The 16,244-nt window shown below is 35.7% G+C and overlaps 1 protein-coding gene across 1 annotated transcript in view; it reads left to right on the top strand.

The window, feature by feature from the left end:
* The window catches only part of KCNH7 (potassium voltage-gated channel subfamily H member 7), a 240,203-nt gene that overhangs the window by 184,794 nt on the left and 39,165 nt on the right, over positions 1-16,244 (top strand). Inside the window, exons 7-9 of the mRNA XM_009640740.2 lie at positions 4,218-4,643; positions 12,566-12,965; positions 13,697-13,896. Of these exons, the coding sequence (XP_009639035.1) occupies positions 4,218-4,643; positions 12,566-12,965; positions 13,697-13,896 (1,026 nt within the window). The remainder of the gene's footprint in view (positions 1-4,217; positions 4,644-12,565; positions 12,966-13,696; positions 13,897-16,244) is intronic.

Genomic DNA, 16,244 nt, shown 5'->3' with positions numbered 1-16,244 from the left:
TTTGGCCCCTGGACACTTCACCAAGAAACACTGTGCAACATAAGGTCTTCTGAAGACAGCACAGGGCAGAAATGTTATCCAGTACCAGGCAGGTTTTCTTGAGGGGAAAGATGTTAGAACTGCCAAAAAAAAGTTAACACCACAAACAGTGTAACCCGTTTTAAAGTGATAAAGGCTGACTGATTTTTTTTTTTTTTCAATTAATGGTCACCTGATAGTACCTCCAGTACGTACACTTTCTTTCTTCTTCTGCTTAATAGAACACCAGCCATTAATAAATTTTCATTCTTCTTAAAAGTCTCTTCTTTAATTTCAGTGAACTACTGTTATATTTGAGAAGCTAAAAGCTATCAAACACTTCAGAAAGATAAGCCTGTCTAAAAATGTGTGAATTCATGACAGTTACTTTGATCTTAATCCATATTTTTCTGGGTATCTGATTGCAGCCCTTCTATAATAAGTGCCACCTTGAACTTGTGATCTTAGAAAGTGAACACATGAACTTAGAAAGAGCAAAAGATGTTTACCAGCCCTATCTGTTTGAAACACCTGAAACAAGATTCTCAGTCAAAAAATGCGTTTGAATGAAGTCTTCTAACTTGCATCAGTGCTGGTTTAACAGTGAATGGGATAAACAAGAACACACAGGAAAAGTTGAATTTTAAATCAGGATTCTTCACTCAAAGGCAAAATGCAATGCAGTTTATTTAACTTCCAAATTTTCTCATTGCAAATAGAATAAATCTTATCACCTAATATTGCTTGTAAAACGCACCAGTTATAAATACATACCTGCTTTCACCAGAAAAACCAGTGTGTGATGGTATTTCATCAAGGTTGAATACCCCTAAAATTTTTTTTAAGAGGAAAAACATTGCAGCTAGTATGACTTTTGATACTTAGGATTATAGTCTTCTCTTTGGTAAGATGCGAGGAAGCTTGGCTTTCTCATCATGTCAATCCCAAGGTTCAAAGACTTTTTAACACTGCAGTACTTTAGTCTTGTCCCAGTGCTGGTCCTTACTCCTAAACACATTTCATTCCCTAAGCCACCTGTTTTACAATCCAACCTATACAGAGGATTTCACTGTCCAGAAGAGATAAGTTAATAAAATGTCTTTTCACTAATATTGAATTTGTCAATATCTATTTTAATCAATGAGAAATAGCAAAGGTCTTTTGAGGGGATTGTTTAGTACATAGAAGTCTTCCAGTGAGCCAAGATGGCAAAGATTGGACACCAGTACCCAAGCCTTGCAATGATGTCACACAACAGCAAAAGCATAAATTCACCTCATGTTCAATCAGTCTCTATTGAAACTGCCAATATGAAACCAAATAATGTGTTTTCTCTTTTTTATGTATGTGGAAGTATGATGGGACAAACTCCCATCTTCTTTCTCTTGATCCAGCAAACAGAAATCGTTACATAATGAGTGTTTGTTTTCAATTTTCATTGCATGGGAGTAAGTAATGCAGCAATGTAAAGTTCTATATCACATTACAAATATGAAACTCACAACCGTCAGTCAGCCTCTCCTGTTGTATGTATCTAAGAAACTAGCATGGAAAATCTGGATCCATTTCTGCTATGATGACTTTTATATTGCTCTTTCCTCATTTTGCCCTATTAGGGTTTTCGGTTTTGTACTCTTCAGTTTCAGCTAATTCAGTCTAAAGCAACCTAGGAATATATGTGACTAAAATGAGAACAGGAGCCAGATTTCAGGGGAATAAGTCCATTTCACATTATTTGTTGCTCTGAAGTGAAGCACACTGGCTGGAATTTTCAAGCAACTGCAAGAAACATGTGAAGTAAGAAGAAGAAGAAGAAGACCAGGTTCGTGACCACCTGAGGAACCTGAATACACAGAAGTCCATGGGACCTGATGAGATGCATCCCAGAGTCCTGAGGGAATTGGCCGATGTAGTCCATAATGAGTGTTTGTTTTCAATTTTCATTGCATGGGAGTAAGTAATGCAGCAATGTAAAGTTCTATATCACATTACAAATATGAAACTCACAACCGTCAGTCAGCCTCTCCTGTTGTATGTATCTAAGAAACTAGCATGGAAAATCTGGATCCATTTCTGCTATGATGACTTTTATATTGCTCTTTCCTCATTTTGCCCTATTAGAGTTTTCGGTTTTGTACTCTTCAGTTTCAGCTAATTCAGTCTAAAGCAACCTAGGAATATATGTGACTAAAATGAGAACAGGAGCCAGATTTCAGGGGAATAAGTCCATTTCACATTATTTGTTGCTCTGAAGTGAAGCACACTGGCTGGAATTTTCAAGCAACTGCAAGAAACATGTGAAGTAAGCTTTATTGTTCATTTCCTTCATTGTCTGAAAATCCAGCAGGAGAACACTGATATAAATTTTATAAACAGCAGCTCTCTTGCCACATATACTCACACTGCTCTCAAATGCCAGGAAAACATTCTTGTCAACTCACCAGGTGGGGGTCTGAAAGTATTAAGACTGCTTAAGAGACTAGCAATACCTATGCTTCAGCTTGCTGTGGGCTAGTGTGTTTAATGCCTAAAAAAAAATAGCTAGCATCATTAGTTAAGTGCAAGTCCTAGTTACAATATAAAAAAATAAATGAACAGCCTCTACCATCACCTCAGCGTGGTGCTTAATGGCCGCTTGAAGGTACCATGTAATCTTTTGGATGGCTTAATTGTTTCTTTCTTCATAGTTCAAAGGAGAAGAGTGGTTATTAACCCTGGTGTTCTCACAACATTTTCAGAGTAGAACTTCCCTGAATAAGAAGTGTCATTTAGATTGCTAAGAATAGGATCTAAGGTTTATACAACACTTGCTGTTGGAAAGTTAAACAGAAAGGAGTGTGCTGACCCTTATAATCTTAGAAGATTAAGGTCGAGGAGCATGAAATTCCTCAATCTTGAACAAACTGAAATCTCAAATCCCAAACCACTTACTGCTAAACAAAAAGCAAATAAAAGAAGACAATGCTGCTGACAAGGTAATTCTCCTTCCAGTCAACATTTGATTTCAGTAGAATTATTCATTTTAAATACTTTTGAAATATCTGATTTTCTAAACAGCATTGTTTTTAATTAGCAGAGGAATAAGGAATAATAGAAGTAACTGGTAGAAGATGGGTATAAGATTTCTTGAATGTGTCACTTGCTCAAATGGGTAGAAACTGAAGTTTGTCACCACCTGATGTTTGTTCATTGGTCTGTGTAAAATGAAGTGGTGATCTCTGTCCCATAGGATTTGGAGAGCACTTGCAGCACAGAAGGCAATAATTAACATCATGGCTGACAGTCTCTATATCTACACCAAGCATTGAATAGAGACGAAAATGTAATTTATCTTCTTATCCTTAAAGGTTTTGTTCATGTCAGAGTTCAATCAGACTGGAGGTGCAGCCAAAGGAAATTTGTTTCATCTGGTGCCCACACTATGCTTGCTCTTTGCAACAAAGCAAACATTTCAGCTTCTAGAGCCAGCAAATCAAGCAATGCATGCAAACATAATCCCTTCCACGTAAAATTGAAATCCAACTTAGATAACACCAACAGATAGAAAATCCACACTTGTAAAGGAATGATAACAAGCTTTAGGCACTGACAAAAGTAGAAGTGAAGCAGGCGATACTTCTGTGGTACCATTCTTTGTCATGCCTTTAGCTGTACTAGAACTATAGACTGAGTGAAAGTTTTCTGCACCACAAAAGTCAAAGTGGAGATAGCTGTCAAGGACACTCACATATCTTTCTCTAACTTTTTTATTTCTGGTTGCCTAAACATTTTCTAATGAGTGTAGACTCTTTTATGGTGAATATAAGCCGATGATATCATGCTTTAGGAGAAAAACACTACATCACTGCAAGAAAAGTCTTTCACTGGCCAGGAACAGGCTGGCAAGATTACCATGTTGTGGATAAATGAATTCGATAACATGTTTTTTATGAGGATTTTATGGACCAGATATGCCACTTAATGTTTGCTACAGGGAACAAGAATCAACCTACTGTATAAAATTGTCAATGAATTTATTTGACCTGGCAGAGATCATGAATTTCACAGAAGTTTAGTTTGCCAAAGCACCGAGTAATTGGAGCTTAATCCTCAAAACTACAATAAAGTACTTTTTAAATTTGTCCTGTATTTGCTAAGTTTACTGAAAGTAGGAATCGATACACTGCCTGATTATTGACATGGTATATTTCTTTTTCTAGGTTCTATCCTTAGGGGCTGATGTTCTACCAGAATATAAACTCCAGACACCTCGAATCAACAAGTTTACTATATTGCACTATAGTCCTTTCAAAGCTGTCTGGGACTGGCTCATTTTGTTGCTGGTTATATACACCGCCATATTCACCCCTTACTCTGCGGCCTTCCTTCTGAATGATAGTGAGGAACGGAAGAGGAGAGAGTGTGGATATTCTTGCAGCCCACTGAATGTTGTAGACTTAATTGTGGATATTATGTTTATCATTGACATTCTAATAAACTTCAGAACAACATATGTAAACCAGAATGAAGAAGTGGTAAGTGATCCAGCAAAAATAGCAATTCACTACTTCAAAGGCTGGTTCCTAATTGACATGGTTGCTGCAATACCTTTTGACCTGCTGATTTTTGGCTCTGGCTCTGAAGAGGTAAGCTTAAATGAATAAGAAACCTGAAATCTTAAGTTTTGACTTTACTACAATGATCTGATCCTTACATATTTTTTTGCTTGTCAGTTAAGAAGCTGTTTAGTAGTTCCACCCCATCGTTTAAAATAAATGAAAATTAAATCTTCCTTAGTAGAATAATGTAGAATATTAGCTTTCATTGATAGGAGAACAAGTTGAACAATTCAGCTAGGTTTTTTCAATTATACCATATTTCATACTATCTTTACAAATAATGAAATAAATATATCATGTATGAAGGATTTGTTCAAATGCTTTTATTTAAGAACTGCTCTTTTGGTTTGCTGCTTGCTTTGTAAAAACTGCTCATAATGTATATAAGTATTGTGTTGGCATTAAAGCATTAATATAAATTTTCCCTGTTCAAAATCTTTAGATCAGGTGTTTACTCAGTGTCAAACAGATTAGTTGTAGTGTAAACTATACCAGTTAACAAAAAGATTTGGCTGTTGTCTATATTATCAAAAATATGGACTACCAAAAGAAAAAAATACATTATATGGGGTTAACCTTGCCAGACATGAATAATGTCCTCAACCTATCTGTACAATAGGTTAAAAAAATGTTCAATATATGCATCCAAAAATTGCCCAGAGGTGTATAAAACATAGGCTATGTTCTGGATGCCTGACCCAGTTCTGCCTCCTGCCAAAGAATTTTATTTAATTTAAGAAGGGCTAAAGTTATAACATATTTTTTGATGAAAAGTGAACTGACAAGTAGAGAATTGGGGTTTTGTGTGATGCAGAGAATACAGTAGTTAAAAAACAAACAAACAAACAAACAAGCAGAAAACCAAGCAAAATATGAACCATTCATTTTTCAAAGGACAAAAGTCTGTTTCTTGCAATTACCATTTTGCACATGTTGACGTAAGGGAAACAGACAGTTTTGTGGACCATATGTGCATCTCATTAATTGCGAAGAGAAAGGTGATATCTACAAATTAATCAGCAACTTTTAGCATGAAAATTTACTGCTCTGACTGTACACCTCTGTGTCATGATACAGAGAATGCAGAAACATTTTCATTTTTAAATTAATTCATTTTTATTAAAGTCATTTGCTGTGACAGCAAATATTTTTATGTCTACCCCAAAGGCCTGATCTGAATTCTGAGCATCTCCTGTACTTCTGAAAAATCATTATAAAAATGTTGTCTAATTCAGCAATCATAGAAATCAACAGTAAAGTATCTAATCAATAGTGATATTCCTACTAATTTGAACATGAGCATACACAATTAGTGTAAATGAGGAATCTGGAGAAACACGTAGGTAATAGCATGCAGTAGAAATAACTTTTGTTAAAGGAATGCAATCAGAAGAGAGAGAGTAACATAAAGGACAAGAGAACATATTAATTGTTCTCTTACCAAAAGGGAACTTTTCTATTCAGAAGGTGATTAAAAAGCTGAGATTCAACAGAAACTTTGATCACCTTTTGCATTCATTGTCTGCAGTAGGTCTCGGTCTTTCTGCAGATTTTTTTCTGTGGTTTTGATAGCACAGACACATGTAAGACACACATTTTGACAAGGGCATTACTTCTGACTTGGACCACATCATTCCCCTTCAGGTGTGGTCTGCATCCCTTTCTGATCACTGAGCACTCATCACTGCCAAAAATTATGTTCAGTGATTGGAAATGTGGAACACCAAGAATTACAACAGGGATCAATTCCAAAGTTCATTGAAGCAATGCTCTTTGGATTTGACCCTGAATATCATTCTTCCACACCTCCCCTGTTACAGATATCCTTAAGAGTAAAGTGCCAGGTGCTAAAGTAATGCTAAAAGGATAACTTTAACGTAAGATAATGTTACAGAAAACTAGCAAACAAGTGCATTCTTGTAGGTGAGTATACAAATACAAAAGCATGGAACCTCGAACAGAAATTATTGGACTATGTAATGACCTTTTCAGTATTGCAGATATAAGCAAACTAATTCTTTATTCCCTTGAAACCTAGTAATTGAACAGTTTCACTATCTGGAAAAACTGGTTTGTTTACCTAAGCAGCAATGAAACTATACAGATTATGACCAATTCATCATGCCATTGTGACTTCTCTCTTTCATTCATGGTACTGAATATGTCAATGACTTACTTTAAGCTGCTACTTACTGCAGTTTTGCCTCCACATTGCTAACTATATTTCCTCAATGACCCCTTTTTGATAGTTTGGCAAGAAGAAGCAACTGTAAAACTGTTAGAATGGAAGATTTTTCATTTAATAGATTTTTTTCAGTCATAAGGGTTATCATTTTTATGAAATAGCTCTTTTCACTTATCTAGAGATTCTTCAAATAAGATCCCCTACGAACAATTGTATCAAACAGTCTTTTTATTAAACAACATAAGCTCCAAAGAGAGCTCCATGCGTGCTCACCCAGCTTTAAAACACCTTGATATCAAACTGTGTCTAGAAAGGACAGGAGACAATAATCCAAATACCACATGCAGCACTATCTGAATGCTTCCATTTGAGCCATACTTTGTCAACCATAGGTAAGCAACACAGTAAAAGAGTTAACTTTCCGATTCTTAAAATAGGGAACTAACATAATTTTAAATATTTTTTTTCTGTTTAAGCAGAATCAACAGAAAATTATTATGGCTGGTAGTAAACCCTTTTCTCTCTTCTGTGTATTTTAAAAGTTAAGTGACATCCCTGACACTTGGGAAGATAAAAATAATGAGTAGATGGACTTTTTACTTTCTATTCTTTTGGTAGTATATTTTTAATCATTCTGCTCAGCTGAGGAGTCTTGGCTGGATTTTAAACAAATAATAGTTGCAGTAACACAGCTCCTTAAAGCACACACATAGATGATGTGCATTACAAGTGGAATGCTTAAGATTACTAGATATTTTTAGATATATGCACTTTAAATAATGCCCTTTTAAGTGTATTGATCAGCTTTTCACTTCAAAGACAGCTACATTGTAGGGAAGAATCAGATGTATACATAGATAATCAGAGTTTCTTCCCTTTCATCTAGAACCTGCTGCAATAAAACATAGACAAGTGATGGTAGCAAGAAAATTTTCATATTCATAGTTCTACTAAACTGAGACCAGAGGGAACACTCAGCTGAAATATGCAGAAAACCATGAAGGATTTTGCTTTTGCAAATTTAAATAAAATTAAATAACATGATGTATACATCCAGAATACTCACAAAACATAAGAGTGAATGTGTCTTCTATTTGTAGCAATACATCAAGAAAATAGATGGATTTTGGCTAAAATGAAGACATATAAATCAAAGTACTCTTGTTCTTCCCTTAGTTTTGATGTCTTCACTCCATTACACAGTGTATCTGTAAAAGCAAGCTGAAGAATCCCACATTTCTGGAATTAGAGATTGCACCTAATAGTCCTGACTGCATCTCCACTGATAGAACCAGTACTTTACCCCCTTCCAAATTATAATATATATTTGAAAATCAAGCTCAGAAAACATCTCAGGAAGAGAGTAATATAGTTTCCTGTGTTCAGCTTAGCAATTTACTGGAAAACCTGTTCCAATGAATTTCAAGTCTTTTACACTAAAGACTGCATAGCTGATCATACAGGCTGTCTGCCTTTGCATTAGGAACTCTCTGGACTGAGTACAGTCCAGGATGATACAGCATTAGGGTAGAGTCTCCAGAAATTATTTAGGTGGCTGGCTAACATCATAGAAGCATTTAGCATCAACTTTTTCTTCCCTTGATTATTTTTCAAGATGAAGCAAAGATGAACTCCAGCACTGCTTGAGCAGGCAGTTTTCATAGACCATTTTGGCAGTCCTTTATCAACGGCACTTGAAGTACCAGTACCCTGCTATAAATAAGAAGTTTTGGTTAGTTGAAATATTTTTGTTTAATTGCTGTTTGTACTAACATTTTCAGTATCATGATGCATACAGCATAAAGATCTTCAACAATGACACAGTGCTCAGAAGAGGCTATTAAGGTAATGGAGCAGAGACTGAAAGGCGAAATTCTGGCATGTATAAGAGATTTTTCCAAGAGAGAGAAAAGACTTAACTTTGTTTGATGCTATAGTACTCATATTTAGTAGATTTATTTACAGGCTGCAAAAAAGGTAGAAGGTTGATGATGGTTTTAACATAAAATGTAGGTGACAGGAAATTACTGAGAAACTGTGGACCTTACAATACCAGGAAGCTGGAAAGGACCCTAGCAGATGAAATACTTTGTAAGAAAGTGCACATTAATGCACATTGGAAGAGACAGCTTGAGCTACTCATACACCTCAGTGGCTTATTTGGTTTAAAAAAATGACAAATGAGAGATGACATTATAGATTTATACATTAATTATAATGGATGTTATGAAGAAAGAAAAAAAAAGCAACACAAAAATCTAGAAGAACCCTAAGGATTTGCCCATCAGTGAGAAAGTCATGAGTGGTAAATGGCTTTTTGCACAGGTAGAATACCATTTATGCAGGTAATTAATTAGGTGATACCAGCTCCCCTTTCCAGTCTGATACAATAATCACTTCTGAATGATATCTTCTGCAATCAGATGGACTGATGCCCTCCTCTTTCAAACTGTGCTTTAATCAATTGCTGTCCACCAAAACATCCCCCTGCTGACTAATCAGAGTTAAGGATACCCCCTTGTAATATATAAGCATTTTGTAAAATAAATTCAGTGACCTATACACAGAAAATGTAGTATCCATGAACTCCTGTTTTTAGAAGGTCATTTTTTTCCCCTGGCGAGTAAAAACTTGATGAACTCTAATCTTTCTCAAGCTTCTTATTAGCAGAACTGAACAATTATTCCAAAACAACTAAAGATGTCTTCTGTGTGGTTACTTAGCTCATGGAAAGAAACATGTAGGCATGATGTATTATTTATTTTTCATGCTGTTACTGAAGTCAAAACAAAAAAAACAATGCACTTTCAATCCACGTTTTCCTGACTGTACTCTAACTAGAAAAGATCAAAAGGCATTTTAAAAGGCTAAATAGCACAATTACCAAGCAAGGCAAAAATATCAAAATTATGTTGGCTATACTGGTTAACAAAACGTTGGATTGGCAAACTGGAATACATAAATAGTGCAGTGGAGAAATCTAAGCTGAACATTTTTACTTTTCTCTATAATTTTGTTTATGTGTAATGAAAGAGTAAATTGAGGAAATAATAGAATGTCTGTTTTGGCAGAATTTATTAAAATTGGGTATTACTTTAAGACCTTTATCTTTTTAGTAAATGTAACCAATTAAAAAAGACTTCTTCAATGTCTTGTGTGTATTTTAGATCCTGAAGGTACTTAAATATGTGCTCTGGTCCTAATGAATTCCAGATTAGGCAGTTAAGTGCCTTACATAAATGGAATGATGTTTGCACTGAGCATACTATAGTGGGGGAAAATTATCCTGTATGCATCTTCTACCAATTCGGATTCACAGTTTCAGTAGCTATGAGATTCCTATGTGCTTCTGGCTCACAGTAAATGTTGCTATTGAAAAAAAAAAAAAAACCAACAAAACCTGATGTGGGTAGTCCACATGAACTTGTGGTCCAGCAGATAAAGCTAGGTATGATGAAAACACAGCAGCAAGCAATTCAGAAAAAAAAGCGGCATCTATCAGATTGCTATTTGCAGACATTAATTGTTGGCACCAGATTTGGTAAGGTGAGTAACTGACAGAGTAGGGCCTCTGCCTCCTTGGGTGCCATGCTGAGCAAAGTATTCCAGCCCGCCAAGGAAATTATATTGCACGAGGCATAGTTCTGACACCAAGTACCCTGGCCAAATGACAGATGGGAGGTGGACTGTTACCTTATGAAGGCTACATCTACACTGGGAAGTGGACAGCATGTAAAGGCACAACAGAACATACTGATTGTGCTTGCCGCCTCTACTTAAGCTGTATTTTAGTGTCAAAGCCTCTCCACTGTGTTAAAGAAAATTCAGACTCAGGATGAGTTTCTTCATGGGTTCAAGTATGTCTAGTCTCACTCATGCTGATTTCACCCTGAAGAGATGGAGTTTGCTTGTATTATACACCTCCAGCATACTCCAGAGCTCACAAAGATGCAGTATCTCAGCACAGGATTGACACTGAGGATGTGTAATATTACCAAGCCTTATCTTAAGAATGGGATGGAACACTGTTGACATATTTTCGATTCACAATCTACCTTCTGATCTATTCAAGGGGCACTGCAAGAATATGTTGCCTCTTGCATGGTGTAGAGATATGACTACATCTGTAATAGAATGGTTCCAACACCCCACTGAGGACAAACATTAGCATTTCTTAAGATTGCTCTTTTCCGTAAGGGATCATAAATATTTAAGCCCAATCTACCTTACAAAAAAAAGTGTACCTAATGGAAATATTCACATGCTGAAGCTCAGCCTAGGCATAACTTTCTGAAGGATATGGTCTTTCAGACTGTCATGTCACAATCAACGAAACAGCATTCTTTATGTGGCAATGAGAAATTCACCCTGAAATTATTCTCTGTGGTGTTAAGTTGAACCAAGGAGTGTTACCCAGTATTACCTTACATTATCCTCTTGCTTATTTACTCAGAAAATATGAATAACATCATATTGAGCTCTCCACTGACAAATACAGCAAAGAAGCCTCTTTTTTTGCTTCCAAGGGCTTTGAGATTTTACTCAGAAACATGGTAAATGCAAGCATTTAATAAAACATAAAAACTAGTCTAGTACTTGTTGAAAGAAAGGTTTAACATGACACATTCTACCATCACAGTGGTTTATAAGGCTCGGAAAACTTTTCCAGTGAAGTGTTATGTAAAATACATGCATGTTAAAAAAATGAAGAAAAAACTTATAAAAAACTTACTCAGTCTTGACATTTACTGAATATTTTGATATATGTTCAGACTTAATGGAGTGAAAAAGGTAGCTGAGTTCTTTTTGAAATTGAGTAGTTACTATTTACAATGTTGTAAATCTCTTTTACAAGAAATTAACAAGTATGAAAATGATTTACTGATTGAAAATTGTAAATTTACATTCATAAACTTTAGATTCCTTTAAAAATATAAGAGCCTCAAAGGGGCTGCAATGTATCATAGCGCAGGTCTGCACTAAAATTCTTGGAATATATTCCTGGTTTATAACTGACCCGTATTTTTTTTAATGGTATAGTACTTTTATTAGTGGCTTCTACCACTACATCTGCAAGCTTCAGGATGAAAGATGCAAAAAGAAAATTAATCTGGAGTCTGGCAACAGTAACTTTTTCATGATTTTCTATTCACAATGGTTCATCTTCTTTTTCCTGTATAGAGTGTTCTGATCATTACAAACAGGAAGAATATTTGCAGAATAAGACGCTTACTCTTTGCGACATTTCTGCCCTATTCTTTCTCCATTCTAGAACATGTGTGACAGAGCATTGCAAGGAGTCTCCAAGTTAGGATCAAATATAGTCATACAGATTTGTTCAAACATCATAAGTAATTATTACCTACAAGGCCAGTCATATAATTATGAGTAGTTCCAGTAACTTACAGACTCTAGCATGCCAAAATATCATGAATCTAATGGATCATTTAAGTCCATTAGGGTGGATTGAAGAGTCCAGATCAAGAATAATATTCAAAATGAAAGAGTATTCAGCAGGCAATGACAACTTCAATATATCTTAATTTAAAATGTGCATTTCTTGTCGTTTTCCTCACTGTTTTTATAACAAATTTGATAGTTTAAAGAAAATGAAATTAAGATGACATTGAAATGGGTTAGTCTACTGGTTTTGCTGATTCCCCCAAAAAAGTGAAATTTGCACTGGTTTATTCATGCTGACTATTCATGAAAGTACATTTGCTAACAGAGAAAATCAATTTCTATTTATATCTTATTTTTACAGACAACAACATTAATAGGTCTTCTGAAGACAGCTAGACTGCTGCGTTTGGTGAGGGTAGCACGGAAATTGGACAGATATTCAGAATATGGTGCTGCAGTTCTGATGCTCCTTATGTGCATATTTGCACTAATTGCACACTGGCTTGCTTGCATTTGGTATGCCATTGGAAATGTAGAAAGACCTTACTTGGCTCACAAGATTGGCTGGTTGGATTCTTTAGGAGAACAATTAGGAAAGCATTACAATAAGAGTGATGCAAGCTCTGGACCATCCATCAAGGACAAATATGTTACAGCACTTTATTTTACCTTCAGCAGTCTGACAAGTGTAGGATTTGGAAATGTGTCTCCAAACACCAACTCAGAGAAAATCTTTTCCATCTGTGTCATGTTGATTGGCTGTAAGTAGTTTTATCTTATTATTTTTTTTCTTTTTTTCCTCAGCGTTTGAGCAAATGACTTAACAGTCTAAGCTAATAAGATTATAAGCATACAGCCAGAAGGGCAAATTCCCAGGGAAAGCAATGTTATATGCAAGAATATGTTGTGACTCATGCATTGTCAGGAAGTAACCAAGTTGCTTGACTACTCAAAATCTCTTATGCAAACTGTCAGAAGTTTTGTGTTGTGTATCAGTGTCTGTAAGCAAATCCTGTATAGGGTAGGAAGCTGAGTTTTGAGTGGATTTAGGAAACCATAGCCCACAATTTTTTGATAATCATGATTATATTTTATTTGCTGAATTAAACCCTGAACCTATAACTGTATGCACACCTTCTTAAATCTGCCCTTTGTTCTTAACTTGTGCGTAACCTTAATCCCTAGTTCTTAGCTCTACCGAAGTCCATAAAGTTAGATGACCCTAATTTACAACACTAAATTCAGGACTACAAATCTCCAAAGATAAATATTACCAATTTGATTACAATTTAATATTTCAGCTTCATCTGCTGAGTTGGTACTGATGCAATCAAATCAATAAAAAGCTTCAGGTAAATCAATTCCACATCTCTGAAAATGTTACTAGTCTCATCTGAGCTGTTTTACCTACAAAGTATTTTATAAGAACTGTTGCATCATCTGAAAAACCCAATGATATGACTTAAGGAAATTTTGTTTCTATTTAACCCAGCTTTAATGTACGCTAGTATTTTTGGAAATGTATCTGCAATAATCCAAAGACTCTACTCGGGAACTGCACGGTATCACATGCAGATGCTGCGAGTAAAGGAGTTTATACGCTTTCATCAAATCCCCAACCCTCTGCGGCAGCGACTTGAGGAATACTTCCAGCATGCGTGGACATACACCAATGGCATTGACATGAACATGGTATGTTTTTCTGGTTTTCAGGCATGGATGCTGAAGAATAGGTAAATGCATGAGAACTTAGAAAGAGATTGTAAGTCTTCATTATTTATGAGTCATAAAACTACAAGCTTAAGAAGGTGGATATATACCAGTTATTGAAAACCAAGTCATTAGAGGTTTGGCATCCAAATATTTAACTGCCTAGATTATTACATGCTGTATCAGAAATCTGAACTCTCACTGTGCACAGGAACTCTTGAGAACTGTAGTTGACCATTATAAGCATAAAACAAGAAAAAGAAAATCATAGGTTTCTTATTTCAGACATAGGTGTTCCAGAATTTTGGTTGTTCTTTGACCTGATTTTCCACTTCCAGTATCAGACAAGAGTACCTTTGTTGGTATCTACAGAGTTACTCTTCTATAAAACCTGTGGAGATCAATTCTTTTTCAAAACCACATCGTGTAATCTAGAAGAGGTATATTGGGGGTGGATGGAAGAGAGGAGCTGCTCTTTTCAGAGTGAAATATTCTAATCATATGATAGTCTGAACAGTATTTCATGTACATTCACAACCACATAATTCTGCACTGAAAGTCAATACAGTGCTACTAACCATTTAGCAATCCACAGAATCTCATTTCAGGTACAACACTGTTCTTGATAAAAAAGCTGTAAACACTTCCTGTAGAAAAATATATTATGTGGCCAGCTAAAAAGGCATAACAATCTGCTAATGAGCAAAAGTAAGCATCTATATTTCTGGCTTATTTTCTGGAGAAAGGAACATTTTTTCTGAAAAGCTGACATAGATTTGAAGATACTGAGAGCATTGCGCATCTTAAGGATCTGTGAATCTGTGTCTCTAGAGGGATGCTTTCCAGAGCTGTTCTGAGTTACAGAGACTTTGCAGAGCTCTCCATACAGTTGACAAGAAGAAAAACTATACCTTTTTGTAACCAGAAATCAACCTCCAAAATTTTGACATAAATTCAAACAGCTTCCATGTGGTATCTATACATACATTTGTGAATGACTGTCAGAGCGGTACACTTCTATGCAGTAAGCAGAAACAATGGTCTTGATTAAAAGCTTTTATAAAGCTGAATCACTGACAGCTTGACTTTATGGTTACCATTAAGTAAAGCAGATCTTAAAAGTAAGACAGCAAATTAAATATATTTGGCTTCACCTCCCACTTCCATGAGTATCCCCTCCAGAGGGATATTATGTCCAGCACAGGACAAGGATACTTGTATAAACCTCTGCTGGGGATTACTGCAGTGGAAGGCAGCATCAGTAGCTTCATCCTGTGTGGCACTGAATGGCTCTAATTCCCCCTGATGGCAATGGGATTGTGGGGTACTCAGCAATTTGCAGGATCAGGCCCTTAAGCTGCAGGTGGGTGCAGCCTAAGCCTAAAGTAGCTCATTGAATTATTTCTGAAGATATTACAAAATCATGTACACCTTAACTAATTCATTACCACTAATGGATGTACAAAGAACACCTGTTTCACATGAAATAGTAACTAAATATGGATGTTGTCAGGTTAAACTTTGCATAATGCAGGAACTGGTGTACTGGAATTAGTCTTGGATTTGTCATTAATGTGAAATACTAACTAAATGGATTAAACAGTCCATACTCTGCAATATGATTGTGAGGCAGTATGGAGGCTTTGTTTAAATAAAATGTGAAAAAAATCAAGTTTAGTATCTTGTTTTATTATATTTTATTTCTTATTCTGTTCACAATTCTATTCCTCAAGTTTTATGGCAGTTGCTTAATTTTCTTAGAAAGTGAGTTAGAATATATTACACTTAGTGCAAGGATAATATAAGAATTGTGTGCTTTATGTTGTACTTATGAAAGATTTATCTCTTTCCTGTCTGCTTCATACCTAAATACATGGAATAACACCACCCACTGGTAAGAGCAGGAGGTATTTATATCAAATTTAATTCCAGTATAAAGTGTGGAGAATATCCATGTTATCTGTCGGGTTTAGAGCTTGTTCAATGCTTTCTAATTTTAACTGTAACTTTTTGCATGACGAAGGAGTAGATAGCAAGGGGAAATAATCCAAGTAGAATCAGATGTGGGGCAAAATGGTTACTAAAAATTAGGCATTAAAAAATGCTAATCTAACCATGTTTATTAATCACTGTTTTACCCCACAACTCAAATCATGCTTCTCTGCCCGAAAAAGGTCATGTGCATATTGGTTTGCATTTGATAGTTGCTCTATAGGAATGTCACTCTGACAACGTTGCCATGCTGATCATTCTGCATTTTCCTTTGCGTGAATGCTCTTACTTCAAACCATATATGCATGTTAGCACAAGCACCAATGAAGTTTTCTTGC

Source organism: Egretta garzetta, unplaced genomic scaffold, assembly GCF_000687185.1.
Source record: "Egretta garzetta isolate BGI_Z169 unplaced genomic scaffold, ASM68718v1 scaffold16, whole genome shotgun sequence".
NCBI lineage: Eukaryota > Metazoa > Chordata > Aves > Pelecaniformes > Ardeidae > Egretta > Egretta garzetta.
The sequence above is the reverse complement of the archived record's forward strand: the minus strand, read 5'-3'. Positions and strand labels throughout refer to the sequence as shown.